Genomic DNA, 19,522 nt, shown 5'->3' with positions numbered 1-19,522 from the left:
GAGACTCCCATAGACCGTCACACCAGGGTTTCCCAGGAGCTATACCCTCACAATGCAGTCAAGAAGAGCACATCTTGTATGACATGTCCGCCCGGTCTGCATCGATCGGTTGACTCCAAGCCGAGGTCAAAACTGACTCAACGACCAGCCGATTGACTCAAACGGAGCCTGATTTGAGCCTCCCGTTTATCCGAAGCAGGGGCCAAAGCAGTGTGTTGGGGACATTATGTTGCCTCTCAACTACCAGGATCCCCCTTTCCGGCATACGGGATACCACGCACGGCAAACACGTGGGTGGGCGTTCAGATCCCAGGGATGGTAAAGAAAAATTACTAAACCATCTCTGGGAGGTCCCCTCACCACGGACAGGAACCCACATCGAGGGGACGAACAAGATTTAGGTGACCCAGAAGAATCAGACGATGGAGAAGTCGATGTATTAACTACAAGTGATCATGACACGGATACAGAGCAGGAAATGGAAGAGGAGGATGAAGATCAGACAGCTACAAATGCAAGGTACTATATAGGTAAAGATGGGTACACAAAATGGAACAAACAGCCGCCACCAAAGAAAGTTCAAACTAGATCACTGAATATAATAACACACTTACCTGGCCCAAAAAATGAGGCACGTAACTGTACAACAGAGATAGACATCTTCAATTTATTTTTCAGCATAAACATAATAAATGCAATCGTGAAATATACAAATATATATATTTCAAAAGTAAGAGATTTATTTGACCGGGAAAGAGATGCTAGAGGTACAGAACCCACAGAAATAAAAGCTTTAGTTTGAATATTATATTTAATAGGAAGAGTATGGAGCTCCACTAAAAACGCACACAAGATGTGGGACAATTCAAAGGGAAATGGCCTAGAATCATGCTACCTAAGCATGAGTGAAAAGCGATTTCGATTTTTATTAAGATGTATAAGATTTGATGACATTACTGACAGAGAAGAGAGAAGAAAGATTAGTAAATTAGCTCCAATTAGGGTAATACACGAAATGTTTTTAACGATCTTTCGAAAGTATTTCACACCCAGTGAATACCTTACAGTAGACAAACAGTTATTAGCTTTTTGGGGCAAGTGCTCATTTCGGCAATACATTCCAAAGAAACTGGCAAAATATGGCCTTAAAATGTTTGCTTTGTGTGATGTGAAAACGGCTTACACTGTAAGTTTAGAACCGTATGTAGGGAAGCAGCGTGACAGGCCTTACTGTTTCAGCACTAACGCTCAAGATGTTGTTGTGGAATGTCTAGTAACGCCTGTACAGGGAACAAACCGAAATATCACAGGAGATAATTGGTTTACTAGTCTTTCTCTAGTAAAAGCACTTAAGGCAAAGAAGCTGACATATGTAGGTACAATACATAAAAATAGGCGGGAGGTGCCAGCAGAATTTTTATGTAGGCGGAATCGAGCACAATACTCTTCAATATTTGGATTTGAAAGCGATTGCACTATGGTATCCTATTGCCCTAAAAAAAATAAAGCTGTCTTGCTTATATCTTCAATGCATTTTGATGACAAAATAGATGAAAGTACAGGAGAGACACAAAAACCTGAAATTATTACATTATACAACATGACTAAAACTGGTGTAGATGTTGTGGACCAACATTGTGAAAGAAACAATGTGGCCAGAATTACTAGGCGATGGCCATTGGTCATGTTCTACAACTTGTTGGATATTGCAGCAATTAACACCTATGTTATATATAAATATCACAAATTTGCTACTAATGAAAGTTGCAAACGAAGTGAATTTCTGGAAATGCTTAGTTGGGAATTAATAAAAACGCAAATTGAACATCGAAGAAACATTGCAAGTTTACCAAAAGATCTAAGAAATAGAACAAATAAAGTACTTAAAAAAGATACAAACGTCCAGATGGCCCCCGAGTCACAACCACTCAGGGTCGATGCTACATCTGTCCTAGATAGAGTGATAAAAAATCCAAACGATGGTGCAAGACTTGCAAAAAATGGATATGTCCACAACATCAGTTNGACCAACATTGTGAAAGAAACAATGTGGCCAGAATTACTAGGCGATGGCCATTGGTCATGTTCTACAACTTGTTGGATATTGCAGCAATTAACACCTATGTTATATATAAATATCACAAATTTGCTACTAATGAAAGTTGCAAACGAAGTGAATTTCTAGAAATGCTTAGTTGGAAATTAATAAAAACGCAAATTGAACATCGAAGAAACATTGCAAATTTACCAAAAGATCTAAGAAATAGAGCAAATAAAGTACTTAAAAAAGATACAAACGTCCAGATGGCCCCCGAGTCACAACCACTCAGGGCAACGCCACCTAGGAATAAAGCCTCCAAACGCTTTCAGCAACCTCGTATGACGTCACTACTAGCGGTCCTTTCTAACGACTGTTTCCAACTCGTTNCGAAGTGAATTTCTGGAAATGCTTAGTTGGGAATTAATAAAAACGCAAATTGAACATCGAAGAAACATTGCAAGTTTACCAAAAGATCTAAGAAATAGAACAAATAAAGTACTTAAAAAAGATACAAACGTCCAGATGGCCCCCGAGTCACAACCACTCAGGGTCGATGCTACATCTGTCCTAGATAGAGTGATAAAAAATCCAAACGATGGTGCAAGACTTGCAAAAAATGGATATGTCCACAACATCAGTTTGTTGTGTGTCAGTCATGTTACGAAAATTACTTAAATTAAAAATTTTCTTAATACGGTATGATAATCTAAGTTTGGAAATAGATAGCCTGAAAAAAGGTCATTCACTTCGTATGCTCTCTCTGTATGCTGCCACAAAAACAAAATACAGAAACAGACTGAATGCTGAAAATAACATTCAGTGGCAGATTTCAACATTATTCCTGATGTAAAAATCCTTTGCGATAAAAAACAAGCACAGTCAAGTAATTAAAAGAATTTTCTTTTTATTAATTTGTTATAATATAAAATATTGTTCCTTTTTTAATTATTCATAAAATGTATTCTAGAAAATAAATAAAATAAAACCTGATTTGCTACCTCACTATTCATTGTTTTATTAAGATTAAATAAAGATACAAGAATAATTTTGCAAATTTGAGTAGAAAAAAGCTTTGATAAACCATTTTATCTGCTACTTAAACATGAGGTTCCTTCAAGAAAAGCATGAGCTCGAAGGGTTCCTAAAAGTGTAAAAGTTTGAAAACCCCTGGTCTAGAAAAATGTGATCTGGTTGGCTTAGTTAATATATCTAAAAGCAGAAATAATTCAATAGTTAAAATAACTCTTAATTTTGTGTATGAGAGAAATTCAACTTTATGGGAATTCTGGAAAGTAAAGCCAAAATTATTAAACAAGTTTAAGAGGAATGTAATCTTCGACCATTTACACAAATCAGCAGTAAAGATTAGGAGGCAAAAGCTAATTTTCACGATAGCCCAGTGTAAATCAAAAGGATAAAACATGGGAGATTTCAATAGTCGCATTGGAGAAAAGATGGATGTAGTCTATGAGAGAGATAGACCTTATATTAGCAATATCTAACATAAGGATAAAGTGATTAATACAACTGGTGAACTTGTATTGAAGTTTGTTCAGGATAATAATTGGGTTATACTAAATGGTAGAATAAAAGAAGACATACCAGCTGACTCCAGGCCAAGGTCAAGGATGACTCAATCACCAGCCGATTGACTCAAACGGAGCCTGATTTGAGCTTCCCATTTATCCAAAGCAGGGGCCAAAGCAGTGGTTGGGGACATTATGTTGTCCCTCAACTACCAGGATCCCCCTTTCCGGCATACGGGACACCACGCACGGCAAACACGTGGTTGGGCGTTCAGATCCCAGGGATGAAAAAAAGAATTACTAAACCATATCTGGGAGGTCCCTTCACCACGGACAGAAACACACATCGAGGGGCTGTACATTCAGACACTGACGTATTTTGCAAAGTATGTAATTGCATAATACAAGTGAAAAATAGGTTTACAAGCACTTTTTGATCATGGAGGTACTGTCAAACAGAAACAAAAACTTACCTGTGCTTATGGTCCAAGACAGTTACACCTGACATTGATTGCACCAGGTGATAGTTTTTCAGGCCCCTCAAAAAATGATGAAATTCCAAATAATACTGATAATGGGACTGGAGAAGGAACAGCAACTGTTTTTGTTTATATAATCCAAGAGATGCTGCATACCATGCAGAACTTGTGTGGTCTATGAAAACAATATGTATTAATTTCTCATTTGCTGCATCTAATAATATGGTTCCAACACTACAAGCAGTGCTTCCAAAAACTAAATTTCCTGAATTTTCATCAATGAGTGGGAAGAAATTGCACTATTTCATAATTGAAGCATTGGCTCCCTACTTCCAAAAAAAATGCTAGAAAAAACCCACTGTTCATTCTTTACAATTAGTTATGATGAAACCAGTAATGTGGAAAGTAAGAAAGAGTTACAGATAATGATTAGGTTTTGGTCAGAGCAAAAAGAACAAGTTTTAAACTACAATAAATTTATGAATGGAGTTGATATGATATGATGATGAATGCGTACTTGGATGAAAGGAAAACCCTCAAATATTTTAAAAAAGTAGCATTCAACATCATAGCCAGGATGATGTTGAATGCCTACATATTGTACAAAGAAAATTCCGGAAGCCAAGGCAAGAAATTGTCTCACGCCAATTTTATTGTGGCGGTGGTAGAAAGCCTGGCGAGAGAATGGAGGGAGAAGCGTGGAGTAGCAGAAATTCAAAATCCCCAGGGACCAAAAGGAATTAAAAAATTACCTGGAAGAACCGCCCTTCGTTGTCGTGTGCAGCACATCAAAACATAAGAAGACTACAACAAAAGCATGCACAAGATGCAACAGGGGTGTGCATGCCAATTGTCTTGTAAAGCATCACTGCTAGCACAAGGTATGTGCATAAATTCATATAATTATAATTCTGTTTTAGTTTTAGCAAAATTTATCCATATATATGTGTACAAAATGATCTTTCTTACAGATATCATCTCTTTTGTTTTTTCCCCCCTAAAGTATGTGCGCTAGCAGACGAGGTAGGTAGTGCATAGTTATTATCAGAGTTATATATGCATGATTCTTGCAAAATGTACAAAACGATATTTTCTCTTACAGATTTGGATCCCGGAGGATGTTCTGTTTCCGCTTCTCCCTCCATTGTGTACGTCTACATTTATTTATTGTATTTATTTATTTATTGTAGTGCATTTTCACATTTCATTTNTTTTCTCTTACAGATTTGGATCCCGGAGGATGTTCTGTTTCCGCTTCTCCCTCCATTGTGTACGTCTACATTTATTTATTGTATTTATTTATTTATTGTAGTTATTCTATAAGAAAAAACTTCATTTACAATATATATCTTTTGTTTTTGTAAAAACTAAAGTAAATATATTTGCTGTTAATTGCTGTCTGTATAAAATTTCAGAAAATTAGAATTTTGTTTTTATGTACAAAGTATGAAAGAAAACAAGCAACTTACTATTATCTATGAGATAGCTTTCATCGACAGACATTTCCTGATGAGGAGTGTAGTGGTGTCAGAACACCCTGTTCGCATGATCCACAAGAGGCTGATATTTGGCAATGCGACCATAACCCAATTCTCCAAGACCAGGTAACATGATGTTATCGATGAGATGGAAGAATCGTAGCAAGTGATAAAAGCAGTGTCTAGAAAACATTTTGCCAAATCACGGAGTAGCTAGGGAGGGAGAAGTGGACCAGTATGAAGCTATAGTTGGTTTTTGATTAGACCCATATTCAGAACACACGCCAAAAATCCTTTCATCTCTGGAAAAGAGACTTCGGACCAGTCCTTCAAATAAGATGGTACATTATGCCCTATGCCATTTATCACTTGCTGAGAATACCGATTGGTTTCTTCTACCATAAGAGACAGCAAAGTACTAGTGAAAAACAGACAGAAATATGCAATAGGAGGAGAATCGGGAGGTGGCATATGTTTTGGGCCAGATTCCTGTTAGAAAGTGAAAGGAAAAGGTTCTTCCAATGAGAGAACCTCGCAATAGTCCTCATCTTCCATTTCGTCATCACTGTCAGAATGTGCAGCGGAGGAGGAGAGAGGCCACATCATCTTCAGGCTCATAGTCTTCATCTTCAAAACTAGAGAGGGAGAAGCGACTTGGAGAAGACACACCCTTTCAGAGTGGAGGTCGTCTCCATCTTCAAAACTGCTTAGATCAAAGTCATTTTCAGAGGCAACTGACATTTAATCTGAATACTCTATTTCAGAGTCACTCATTTGGCTTTGTTCAGACATTTTGTTGAAAAATCCTAATTTAGAATTAAAAAAAAAGTATTACTGTAGAAAATAATACAGTACAGTAGAATCTCGTTATTTTGGACAGATTCAGTTTTTCAGCACTCCCCGTCAGTGTGGCACAAATGAAATTTTCTACTTACCACTCAGTATGTGCAACAGACAGAATGAGGTACAGTGCAATACAGCTGTATTATTATCAGTTAGTTGTTTGTTGCACATGCGGAACATCAAGTAGTTTTTGCTGCATTAATAATTACAGTGGTTTTTGTTGCGGACTGGCACATTGGAAGGGGGATGAGTACCAAGCGTCACGTGACATTTCTCGGAATGACATTCGGTCATGTGACTACTCACTCGTGATGTGTTTCCTGATAACTTAATCCTTCTTTAAGATTAAATTCCTATACAGTAATTCTAAATTAAATAAATAGAAATTTCTTATCTAGATTTACAAAAATATGATTTTATTTTAACATTTAAACTAAAGTGATATAACAATATTATACGTATAATTTATGTAAGATAGGTGACTAATTACATTTAAAGACTTTTGTTTGCTTTATCTAAAACAATAGATAAAGCGTGCGTTAGTGTAATAATCAAACTTTTTGTATTGACTGACCAGTACTTTTGTGAAATTAAATAATTATTAATTTAAAAGGTTTACATTTTTTTCATAGTTACAACTGGATAAGTATTTCCTCACTGGAGATATTATGCAGCAAAAAGGTAAAAAGTCGGTACAGTATGAAGTTTTTGGAATAACGACTGTAATCTCACACAACTGCAGTTATACTTTTAAGAGAGTTGTGGGGTCCCGGGGATAGAGTAGGTCCCTTCAGCTGTAGTTTTTTCAAACAAATTAAATATGTAGATTATTTCTTTATTAATAAAAAGCAATCATAAAGATTTTAACATTTTCTGTTAGTAAATATAACATTAATAGGAACCACGACGGGGCCTGGGAAAAATCTCTAGACATATATAGCAATACTGTACTGTACAATACGATATAATTACATACAATACAAGTGAGAAAAATTCAATTGTAGATTGCTTTATACTTTATTTTCTATTTTTTAAATTTGTTTCTAAATAAACGAATGAAAAGTCACTAAGGTTTGTTACATAGGGAAGAAGGTTATACAAATATTTTATAGCAAAAGATCTATCAAACATAATGGATGAAAAATGGACTAAATAAAGTTTAGAAAAAAAGGCATTATTTAAAAAATGATCAGTGCAGTTTTTAAATGTACTGTTTGCATCGAATAAAATACAAAACTGTTAAACTTTGAATGCGTATTTTTTCTAATGTTCGCACTAACAAACTGTTACATTCACAGGCGAATATCAAACGATAATATGCCAATGAATCAAATTTGCAAAAAATTGACCAAATATTTATTTTCGGCACACTCAACAACCCTTTAAATCGTATTTTGTTCAGGCTGGTAACCTCCCAAGTTGCTAACCTTAACGTCTGCATGACTTAATATACGACTTGTTTAAATAAAATAAAAAAAGAGGGGGTGTGGCAGTGTCGGGATACGGCCGTGTGTTTTACGTAAATACATGTACGTTAACAAGTAATATTTTTACGTTCCCGGCACCGCTTCACTCTATCATATGGTGTTTTATGGGTATCACTGGATTGCTCTTAAAAAGCCCTTTCCAACCAAATACAACTACTATATTTTGATTAGGCTTTTCGACAAGTATACGCCGACATTGTATTAAGTTTTCTTAATTTTTAACTTTAACACCATATATATTCACCATAACTATTCCACACTAATGCAAGAATAATTGTTTTTATGTGATCCCATAAAATTGTAGGCATAAATTCCCACTGTCGTCCGTCTGACGGTCTGTTCTTCCTTAATCTCGAGAATGGAGAGAGATAGATGAAAATCGAGATAGGTGTGGAAATCGTAAGAGAAAAAAAACAAGATAAACTATAAATCAACTTCCAACTTTTACCAAGAGTTACGTTATTTCAATTCAAATATATTTCCTCTGGCCAGAGTTTGATACATAACTGGCACAATTCTATTGATAACACATGATGTACAGGGATAAAACATTACTACACTTCACGTAGGCAAGTGCTATGTGCTACCTATCGCAGTAAAGGCGTAATGGTGCATCTATTTCGCTCTATATCATTGTTGCAGTGATTCAGTGTATCTTAAGAATTACATTTAGTTCATTATTTTGTTAAATTTTTTCCAATAGATGCCTCTATATGTAAAGCCAACAATGAAATATAAACAGAAATTAATCGATATATATATATATAGAAATGCACTCAATAATTTGGGACGTGATGTACAACAAAATCTACATTAGAAGAATTTCAACATAACTGCCGAGTTTATGTAATTCCCTGACTTTCCAGGTCTGTACGTGAAAGAGATTTTTGTTTCCTAAAACTTAACAACACTGAGCGGCTATTGCGGTTTTGTGTCCCGCTCGGGACTGAGTATTTTCTTCCAGAAAATTCTAGTCCGGTAGTTCGATAATTCAACAGATTGTCTGGCTTTAAAAGTATTTTTAATTGGTCCCACATCTTCCTAATTAAGCACGTGAAGATGACCAAAAAAGTAAGAACAGTGAGAGACTCCGTGGCCTGTACGTACTATCGTTACTTTTTGCCCGAGCAACGAGGCGAGTAGTAGTCACGTGACCGAATGGCATCAAACAATGTCACGTGACAAGCTTTGTACGCCAATGTGCCGCTCCGCAACAAAAACAAGCTTAAGCAATGGCGTCTCGAACGGGGCACAATTGGTAAATAGTTCTATTTTATAGTATATTGTATATAGATCATCCCCACAAAATTCTACGTATTTTGGAAATGTTCGAGTAAAATTAGTGTAGAATCGATTAATTTTATGGAAGAAAACCTTTCAAACTGAATAAGTACCGAAATAAATACCCTTTGAAGTTAAAACACTACAGGAGGCTCCCTAATTCAAGCCATACCAGTACATTCCGGGACTGTATAATTATTCCATCTGATTCCCCGATTTTTCCTGATCAATTAACGTCTATGCATATCCCCTTTTCATTAAAAAATATTCTGCCAACTCTAATTCCATTGTGCATATAATTATATAATTTTTTAATGTAAACAAAATACTTTATTTCTGCCTCAAACAGTATAATAAATTCACGATTTTGTTTACATTAATTCGTAAATTTTCTTTAAATAAAAAAAAAGTCTCGAGTTGTATCGTAAAATCAAATTAAAAAGGTGGGAAATTCAAAACATTTAAACAGAAGAAATCACTTATCGCGTCTTATTTTTTGGTACAGCCCAGACCCATTCCAGGTCATTATATTTCTTCCCATCCCTTCCTGAAACTTACAATGGAAGCGACGTAGTTTTGGCGAAAAAGTGGGTGTTTTTGAAAACTCTATAGCCATATTTTGCTAAACTTCCGAAAAATATCAACTTCCTAAATTCCGCAGGCCATCTAAAAATGAAAATTTGCAATTAGTTGAATTAATTGGTAGAATTGTCACCTCTACATATCGCGTGTGGCCGACAACGAAGAATACAACGAATTGAAACACATGAATTGCATCATGTCCTCCAAGCGGTCCAAAATGTCCCGTACACAATAACGTTAAAGCGAATGACAGTTCTTTATCATCCACCACAGCATCAACTGATTGTAAAAAGTTAATTAAATACATATTCGCATCAAAAAAGGAGCGTGATCGACAGACAATTTCCTGACTTTCCCTGCTAAAAATCTTTTACATTATAATCGTACAAAATCTAGTAAATCGGCCCAATGTATGTCGGTTGGTTGGTTGGTTTGTTAAGGTTTTTTGGCACAAAAGCCATATAGGCTATGCTGCGCCATGCCAAATGGTAAAGTTAAAAAGGTCATATATACATATATTAAAAATTAATAACAAATAACAATAACAAACATATACAACAGTAACAATAAATAAAAACAAGGTATACAAAAGTATAGATAAATAAATAGGTAAATAAATAAATATTCAAATTTGTTTATAAATATTAGTGACTTTCAGAAAGTCTAGTAAATTATTGACATTTGGCCTTTGGCTAAGGATTTCTGTCAGACAAGCATTTCCGAAATATTGTCTATGCCTTGTCTTGAAAGCAGAGCAATTGCACAGCATGTGTTTTACACTTAGGGTGCAGTTGCAATACTCACATACTGGCTGGTCTTCACCCTTCAAAAGGTATAAATGAGTCAACCGAGTATGCCCAATTCTCAAACGAGTAAGAATTACTTCAAATCTCCTGTCATAATGTTTGTTACGTGTCCAATTTTCTATATTTGGCTTGATCTCGTGTAGTTTATTGTGGATTTGTGCATTCCACATGTTTTGCCATCTCTCCGCTAGTCGTTTTTTAACTACTAGCTTCAAGTCACTTCCTTCGAGACACATTTCATGCTGTGAAGGACTAGCTGCCTTTGCAGCTGCATCAGCTTCTTCGTTCCCTCTTATGCCAACATGCCCAGGTACCCAACAAAATTTTATAGAGAGATTCCTCGTAAAAAGATGGCAAATAAGATTATGAATTTTAATCACTATAGAGTGAGAACTAGGTTCGCACGAGATCAAAGCCTGAAGTGCACTAACAGAGTCGGTGTAGATCACACAGCAACGATGACCTTTCCTATTTACATGCTTTAAGGCTAAATAAATAGCATGCAACTCTGCAGAAAAGATGGAAGAATTCAATGCAATTTGTTCTGCCACGATTTCATCCTGGCAGACGAAAGCTGAGCCAACGTAATCATCAGATTTAGATCCATCTGTATAAATAGGAATTAAATTCCTGTTACTATGTTGAATTTCTGCAAAGTGCTGTCTATAGACGTAGTCAGGTGTGGATTCCTTAGGAAATTGCTTTAGGCTAAGGTCAACATTTATCACAGGAGTTGACCAAGGTGATACACTACAGACCTCTAGCTGTGAAATGTTGCCTGTATCCAGGTCAATCGTGCTGCTCACATTCTCCATTCTTATGGCGAATAAAGGGACACTACTTGGGCGAGCTTCAAATAATCTTTTCAGCTGAGTATCTAATACTGTACAATCAACTGAAGGTTTACTAAAGGACTTTTGTTTTATATAATAAAATAGAGACAACTGTTCTCTCCTAAGAGATAGTGGTGGCTCATAAGCATCCACATACATACTTCGTACAGGAGAAGTTCGAAAAGCACCAGTGCACAAACGTAGTGCTTGATGGTGGATTGGATCCAGCATCCGAAGAGTAGATTCTCGCGCTGACCCATAAACAATGCATCCGTAGTCCAGCTTTGAGCGGACAAGGGCCCTATAAATCCTGAGCATAGAACATTTGTCTGCTCCCCAGGATGAGCAGCACAGTACCTTTAAAAGGTTCATAGATTTTAAACATCTACTCTTCAAATTGCGCAAGTGCGGCAAAAACGTTAGTTTATGGTCAAACAAAACACCCAAAAATTTTGCCTCATTCACCATTAGGATTTTGACCCCATTTAAGTAAATTTCAGGATCCAAGTGCAACCCACACCTTCGGCAGAAGTGGGTACACGAGGTCTTCTCAGTGTTAAAACTAAAACCATTGGTATTGGACCAATGGTCTATGCGATTTAGGGAGGTTTGCAGTTGTCTCTCAATGAAACTCATGTTGCTAGACTGGCAAGAGATCTGAAAGTCATCCACATACAGAGAGTGTTTCACACTAGGGGGAAGATAGTTAGCTATGCTATTAATTTTAATTAGAAACAGAGTCACACTCAAAATACATCCTTGATGAACACCTTCTTCTTGCACAAAAGATCTAGATAGTGTGTTGCCCATCCTAACTTGGAATCTGCGATTCTGCAGGAAGCTTTTTATAAAAACTGGCAAATTACCCCGCAGTCCGAATTCATGTAAATAACAAAGTATTCCGTAACGCCAGCAGCGATCGTAGGCCTTTTCTATATCAAAGAAAACAGACACTAAGTGCTGTCGTCTAACAAACGCTTCGCGTATGGATGTTTCAAGTTTTACTAAATTGTCCGTGGTACTTCTGTTCCTACGAAATCCACTCTGATGTGGTGAAAANCGGCGAGGCAGATGTGGAATCTTTCCCAGTTGGTAGTGCGAATAATTTTATAGTTGGGAGTTACCTTATTGTCCTTGATGATAGTCTCAATATAATTGTGGTCACTGGCAGAGCAGTGGTCCACTGTACTACAGTAGATGTCCTGATTGAGAATCGTGGGGTTACCCAGGCAAACATCCACCCAGCTTTCCCCCCTAGCGGTGGAGTAAGTGGGCAATGGACTCTCGTTCAGCGAGGTTAGGTTGAACATGGCCATAAATTCGCACAGCCGGAAGCCCCTAGGATCTTCCACCGGGCTGTGCCAGAGATGTGATTTAGCGTTAAAATCACCAAGAATGAGCACGGAGTTGTGACTTAAACAGTCCATAGACTTTCCTAGCATTTCCAGGGGGGGCCCGAGGTCCTCATCAGGGGAACAGTAAAATGATATCACATACAACGAGTCTCTAGGGGTCTCGACCCTAACAGTAGTGAAGTAACTGGTGGAGTGTTGAGTTATCAGTTGCACGGTGAGACCTTTATTGTATACCACGATACCAGTTTTTATTCTATGATCACTGCATTTAGTTGTTAGTACCTTACCAGATCCGAGCATAGCCACCTTCTCATTTACCACATATGGTTCCTGGATCACCAACAGGTCTACATCCTTGCTTAATGCCATATGCAGAGCTTCAGAGGAGGCAGCTTTTGCCCTCTGCAAATTGATTTGCAGGATCTTTAGGTTCGATGGCTTGCTATCCATTATCAGGTGACTACAACAGAACACTGTCCCCAAGTCTGAAGATGTACTATTCGTACTGTATTAACTTAATTTGGTTGACCTTATACCGCTGTAACTGTGGACAGCATTTGTCGAAAGCGTTGTGGTCCGTTTGTAATGCTCTGTGTTCCGGCACCGTTTTATTATACCTCCTGCAGTTTACACATATTGGGTCTTTTCCCAGGTTAGGGCACTCCTTAAACTTATGTTTATTGGTGCACTGGGTGTACCTTTGCTTGTCAGTACAACTGTAGGAAGTGTGCCCGAACCCAGCACAGTTGTAACACCGAGTTATGTCTATATAGTCGTCAATGGCTATGGAACTCCATCCCAGAAAGACCCTTCGTTGTTGCATGAGAATGTTCCGTACGTCTGGTCTCACGCTTATAACAGTGTGAGTACGTTGACTGCCTCCCGTTGTGTGGAAACTATGTGATACTTTTGTACTTTCAAGAAATTCTTCCTCGCTAATTCCTTCCTGAATTTTATTATTTTGTCTGTAAATGTCTTTGATCAATTCTGCTCCTTCTTGATCGGTAGGCGCATTATAGAGGATTATCTTTGGGGACTTCTTTCTTCTTTCGGTGACTTTAATTTTATCAGCGAGTCCTTCTTCTGACTGCACCGCTTTTTTTAGGGTTTGTACGTCCTTGTCATCTAAAACTTGTATTTTTAAGTTTCCCTCAGGGAGGGGACGGATGGCTTTTATTTTTATTCCCAGCTGTTTGGGATCTACGTGGCTCTGTAGTAAGTCCAGTGTTTCCTCTGGTATAGGAGTGGGCATGTCTGGTTGTTTAATGACCGATACTATAATTTCATGGTTGATGTTTCTCGGATTTTTTACCCCTTCGAGCGCTGCAGATTTTTCGGCTATTAGTTTGGTCGTTTTACTCTTAGGGTTGCCAGCCCGTTTTGTGACCTCTGCGTAGGTGCTTATGCTTGGTCTCTCATTTGACCTGGCTAGAGTTTTAACACGCTCCCTTAGTTCGAGCACCATTCCGAAAATCTGGTTTGCGGCCGCATGCATCTTTACAGCAGCCTCTTTAACAGCTGTCCTTTCTTTAGATTTCACAGATACGCTCGAGTTCGATGGTATTTTGGAGAAGATCACCTCCAGTTGCTCGTTAATAGTATTTAGGATATCTTCTTCTATGAAGCTATTATTAGAGACAGTAAAGTCCTCTTTATCCCCCTCCATGATTGATAATAATTAAATGGATATAACAGAAAGAAGCAGGGAATTTTAACGAGTCTAATGATATATCACACACCAAGATGCTCCCAGAAAAACACCCCAAAACAGCCGAAAACCGCCGAATTAGGGGCTGGTAGGGTATGACCACGTGGCGAGGACGATGACCTTTGACTCCTTTGTGTTGAGGTCAATATAAGAATGATCGTAACTTAAGTTCTAGTGGACGCAAATGGATGAAACTTTTTCCAATAGATAAATAGAATCCCAGACATCGAGATACCAAAAATGAACCTGATCGGAGGCCCGAAAAGTCCGCATGAAGGCCCGATATCATACACGTGTTGGCCTCGAAAAAGGAGAACGGCTCGTCCGATATTAAAAATATTAACGGCGATAGAACCGGCATAAAAACCGCTTTCAAACGATATATAGAATAACCACTAACCAGCGGAATTCACCCGGAGATGGCGGCCGGAATATCTAAAACTTCCGGAGGTCGAATCTTCTGAACCGTTAATCCGATCCGGACGAATAAGACATAAAACGATAGCCCTCAAAGAGATGTATCTAAAGATGTATAATAATCCACGGATTGATGAGTTGTTTCGCCGATGCGATGATCGAAATTCGGAGCACGTAGAACACACTACCATACGGTACCGTGACCAGGGGTCCTCTTAAAGTAGCTGATGCAGCTGCAAAGTCAGCTAGTCCTTCACAGCATACAATGCATATTGAAGGAGGCGATTTGAAGCTACTCGTTAAGAAACAACTAGTGGCGAGATAGCAAAATATGTGGAATGCACAAGTCCACAATAAACTACATGAGATCAAACCTATGATAGAAAATTGGACACATAATAAATATTACGACAGGAGATCTGAGGTTATTTTTACTTGTCTAAGGATTGGACATACTCGGTTGACTCATCAATACCTTTTGAAGGATGAAGAGCAACCAGTATGCCAGTATTGCAACTGCTCTCTAAGTGTTAAACACATACTGCTCGATTGCTCTGCCTTTGAGAACAGTCATAGACAGCATTTTGGAGATGCAAGTTTGAAAGAGATTCTGGGCCAGAGACCAAATCATCATAATGTATTGGACTTTTTAAAAGTCATTAATTTGTATAAAGAAATTTAATTAATTATTTATTTATATATTTATTTCATTTTTGCATGTTGTTGTCTGTTTGTACTTACTATGTGTATATTTATTTTTGTTGTTGTTGTTTATTTATTTAGTTATTACTGTCATATGTTAGTTATTTATCATGTTTAAAATTTTTTAACCATTTGCCCTGGCGCAGCATATCCTATACGGCTCGTGTGTCAATAAGCAAAAACCAACCAACCAACCCTTTGGCTTTGCCTTCTTATTTTTCTGGCATTTGCTTTTGCTTTTTGAAAAGCTATCAAATTGTTAGTAGTGGGGTACTTTCTAAAAATTCCCAATGCTTTCTTTTCTGCTTTATATGCTGCCTTGCAATTTTGGTTCCACCATGCTTTTGGATGTTTTGGATATCTAGTTGATGTTTCCCCATTGTTTTTTCTGTTGCCTGAATGATACTGGAAGTGACAACTTCAACTGCATCATTGATATCAGCAGTATTGACCATTTCCTCAGTGATGTTAGACAAAGAGAAGAATGAAGGCCAATCTGTTGTTTCAAGTTTCCAGCATGGTGGATGGGCTGTTTCACAGTTTTCTCTGCCTCGGTATTTTAGAAATATTGGGAAGTGGTCACTAGAGAGTAGATTACATCCAACCTCACATGTAAATGCAGAAAACAGGTTTGTACTTGCTAAAGATAGATCAATGGCAGTGAATGTTCTTGTTAGGGCATGGAAGTATGTCACTTCTCCAGTATTGTATAGGTATAGTTGGTGATTACCTATAAATCTCTCAATGGCTCTGCCTCTGCAGTTGATGTCAAGACTGCTCCACATAGGATTGTGGCCATTGAAATCACCAAGTAAAATAAATGGAGTCGGCATCTGTTCAACCAAGGCATCCAATTAATTCTCATTGACTCTGACGTCTGGTGGCAAGTATATAGAACAAACTGTGACATTTACTCCAATAGATATTCTGACTGCCACAGCTTGCAAATCAGTTGCTATTTGTACCGGCAAAGATGGGATGTGATTTGAAACAACAATAGCCACCCCTCCAGTGGCACGGTTGTGGCTACCGTCATCCTTGCGGTAAAGATTGAATCTTATCAAACAAATATTGTCTCTAGGTTTTAGATGGGTTTCCTGGAGTGCCACACAGAGAGATTGCATAGATGTTGTCAAGTGTTTAACGTCAGAGAAGTTGTTGCGGAAACCACAACAGTTCCATTGGATTATTTTATAATCCATTATGTGTTTGAGGCAGCATTCTTTGAGAATGTATCTCTTTTTAATCTCACAGGGGGTGTTTCTTTTCGAGGTGAGGTTGATTTTATAACCTCAATATTTGTCTCTTTGTCAGAGATATCAGAAAACTCACTCATAGTGTGAGCTTCTGATTTTTTTGAGGCTTTACAGAGGGCTGCTTTCATTCTTTGTTTGTGAAGTGGGTTCTTACTGGCTTTTTTAGAACCCACATTCCTGGTTGTTACTCCAGGTTTGGTTACAGAGGTTTTGCTTTTTGTATTCTCCTTTTCTTCTGATTGTGTAGGTGGGATCAGTAAACATTTTGCATGGCGAGTAAGGCTAAGACTCCACTACCGTAAAAACGGCGTAAAAACCCTTCACCGTAAAAGCTTTTAATCACGTGATACTGATATCTTACGCTTCAGCAGGGCGTAAAACCAGCGTAAAAGCGAGTTGAGCTATGTTCAACTTTCGATGCGAATACGGCCGTAAAGAGGTAACTTCCACCAATCAGAAGTTAGTGAAATCTAGGTCATCACGACACGGAGCTAAAATGACAGAAAACGAGCTTTTGTGTACATTTCCTCGTGGCTACTCTAGAATAGATCTGGAAAGATTCCGAAAACATCGAAAGTATTTGTGTATCTATGACAAGAGGTAACCTGATTATAATAATGGATATCAAAGGAAATCCTTCGATTTAGAGGAGTATATAATAAAAAAGCTAAGCTTATAAGTGCTGTATATTATCTTAATAATACGATAATAAAAGTTAGTATATGAAAGTAAAGATATTTTTACTACATTTGTAATTATAGTACAGAAAAAACTTGTAGAATATAATCATTGTCTTTATATCGATATATCACATATACAACTGTCTTTCGTTTCTACCAATTCACGTGCGACACTTGGGGCAGCATCATTGCCGTAAAAACTTCGCGCTAGCCGGACCTCCACTATAATCCGAGCGCAAACGCAAATAGGTCACGTGATTAAAAACTTTTACGGCGAGGGGTTTTTATGCCGTTTTTACGGTAGTGGAGTCTTAGCCTAAGAGATTCCTTTGGGGAGACAGAAATATCTGTTTGAACCCCACATGTCTTGGTAGATTTCAACACAGCAGCAAAGGTTTTTTGTTTTGTTGGTAAACTTTGGGTGACCATACGACGGGCCTCTGTGTATAATATATTATTTATGGTTTTTAAACGTTGAACCTCTTTTTCTCTGTGCCATGCAGGGCATTTCCGAGAGTAAGAAGGATGGGCGTCTCTACAGTTCACACAGCATGGGATACTTTTACATTCAGTACTAACGTGGTCTTCAGTCCCACACTGTGCGCATACGCTTTTGCCTCGGCAGGATGTCTGTGAATGTCCAAACTGTTGGCATTTAAAGCAACGCAGCGGATTTGGAACGTACGGGCGGACTGGACAGCGCAGATATCCTGCAGTAATGAAAGATGGCAATGTTGATTTGTTAAAAGTTAAAATTAAGTGTTTAGTAGCAATTAACTTGCCATCTCGATGAATGGAGATGCGTCGAACGGCAGTTACACCTTGATCAGAAAGGCCGATCTGAATATCTGATTCATCTTCAGACATCAGATCAATCTCTGATATTACACCACGTGATAAGTTTAGACTTCCATGTGGGGTGATAGTTGCTTTTATATCTCCGAGTGTCTTAATTGCCAAAAGTTTTGCAGACTGTTGAGGTGAGGCTGTTTCTAGAAGCAGATCTTCTGACCTCAATTTTTGTATTTTTTCAAATTTCCAACTGTAGATTCAAACAATTTCTGGATCAGAAAAGGAGAACATTTTGACATAGGTGTTTGTCCAGTAGCATGGACTATGAAGTAGGTTGGCTGACTGGAAATGATTTGTTTCCGTGTAGAATTGTCTGTAGTGTTTGTTTTTTGATGATCCATGATTATGTAGTATTAATTCAGCTCCCAGTGACCCCACCCACCATGGGGTTCAACAATGGGATGCCGTCACATGAGAGATTCCCATAGACTATTACACCAGGGTTTCCCAGGAGCTATACTTTCACAATGCAGTCGAGAAGAGCACATCTTGTCTGACGTGTCTGCCCGGTCTGCATCGATCGGTTGACTCCAAGCTGAGGTCAAGAATGACTCAGCGACCAGCCGATTGACTCAAACGGAGCCTGATTTCAGCCTCCCGTTTATCCGAAGCAGGGGCCAAAGCAGTGTGTTGGGGATGTTATGTTGCCCCAACTACCAGGATCCCCCTTTCCAGCATACAGGACACCACGCACGGCAAACACGTGGGTGGGCATTCAGATCCCAGGGATTGTAAAGATGAGTTACTAAACCATTTCTGGGAGGTCCCCTCACCACGGACAGGAACCCACATCGAGGGGGCCTGATTTGAGCCTCTTGTTTATCCGAAACAGGGGCCAAAGCAGTGTGTTAAGGACGGTATGTTGCCCCTCAACTACCAGGATCCCCCTTTCCGGCGTACGGGATACCATATAACATTAGACAGCAATTAGGCAGGCTGACACAATACACTAAAAACAACATAACACCCAAATTAAAGAAACAACTCAAAAACATTTTCAAGAAAATTAAAACACACACAAAACATGAACATCGCAACACACACATTACAGAATACATCGATACACTAAAACAAAAACTCGCAGCCAAAGCACGTAGACTCAAACGATACAAAACATGTACATTACGAAAACAACAAAATAAATTATTCACAAACAACGAAAAACTTTTCTACAGACAAATCAGTACCAAAACAAA

General features: G+C 38.1%; 2 protein-coding genes and 1 pseudogene across 2 annotated transcripts in view; 1 reads left to right on the top strand and 2 right to left on the bottom strand.

The window, feature by feature from the left end:
• Positions 1 to 269: 269 nt before the first annotated feature.
• Positions 270 to 2,185, top strand: LOC111614876 (annotated as a pseudogene).
• A 5,312-nt stretch (positions 2,186 to 7,497) lies between these two features.
• LOC111614875 lies at positions 7,498 to 13,161 on the bottom strand. The gene is made up of 2 exons (XM_023356241.1): positions 12,481 to 13,161; positions 7,498 to 12,436 (listed from the first exon to the last, which is right to left on the bottom strand). Exons 1-2 carry the CDS (start codon positions 13,159 to 13,161, stop codon positions 10,343 to 10,345), a joined length of 2,775 nt encoding a protein of 924 aa, XP_023212009.1. The 3' UTR covers positions 7,498 to 10,342.
• A 4,404-nt stretch (positions 13,162 to 17,565) lies between these two features.
• Positions 17,566 to 19,522, bottom strand: part of LOC111614874 — a 13,173-nt gene continuing 11,216 nt past the window's right edge. Inside the window, exon 2 of the mRNA XM_023356240.1 lies at positions 17,566 to 18,516. Within this exon, the coding sequence (XP_023212008.1) occupies positions 17,733 to 18,516 (784 nt within the window). The 3' untranslated portion in view covers positions 17,566 to 17,732. The remainder of the gene's footprint in view (positions 18,517 to 19,522) is intronic.

Source organism: Centruroides sculpturatus, unplaced genomic scaffold (assembly GCF_000671375.1).
Source record: "Centruroides sculpturatus isolate CEXI.00-Female unplaced genomic scaffold, Cexi_2.0 scaffold1407, whole genome shotgun sequence".
Classification (NCBI taxonomy): Eukaryota; Metazoa; Arthropoda; class Arachnida; order Scorpiones; family Buthidae; genus Centruroides; species Centruroides sculpturatus.
The sequence above is the reverse complement of the archived record's forward strand: the minus strand, read 5'-3'. Positions and strand labels throughout refer to the sequence as shown.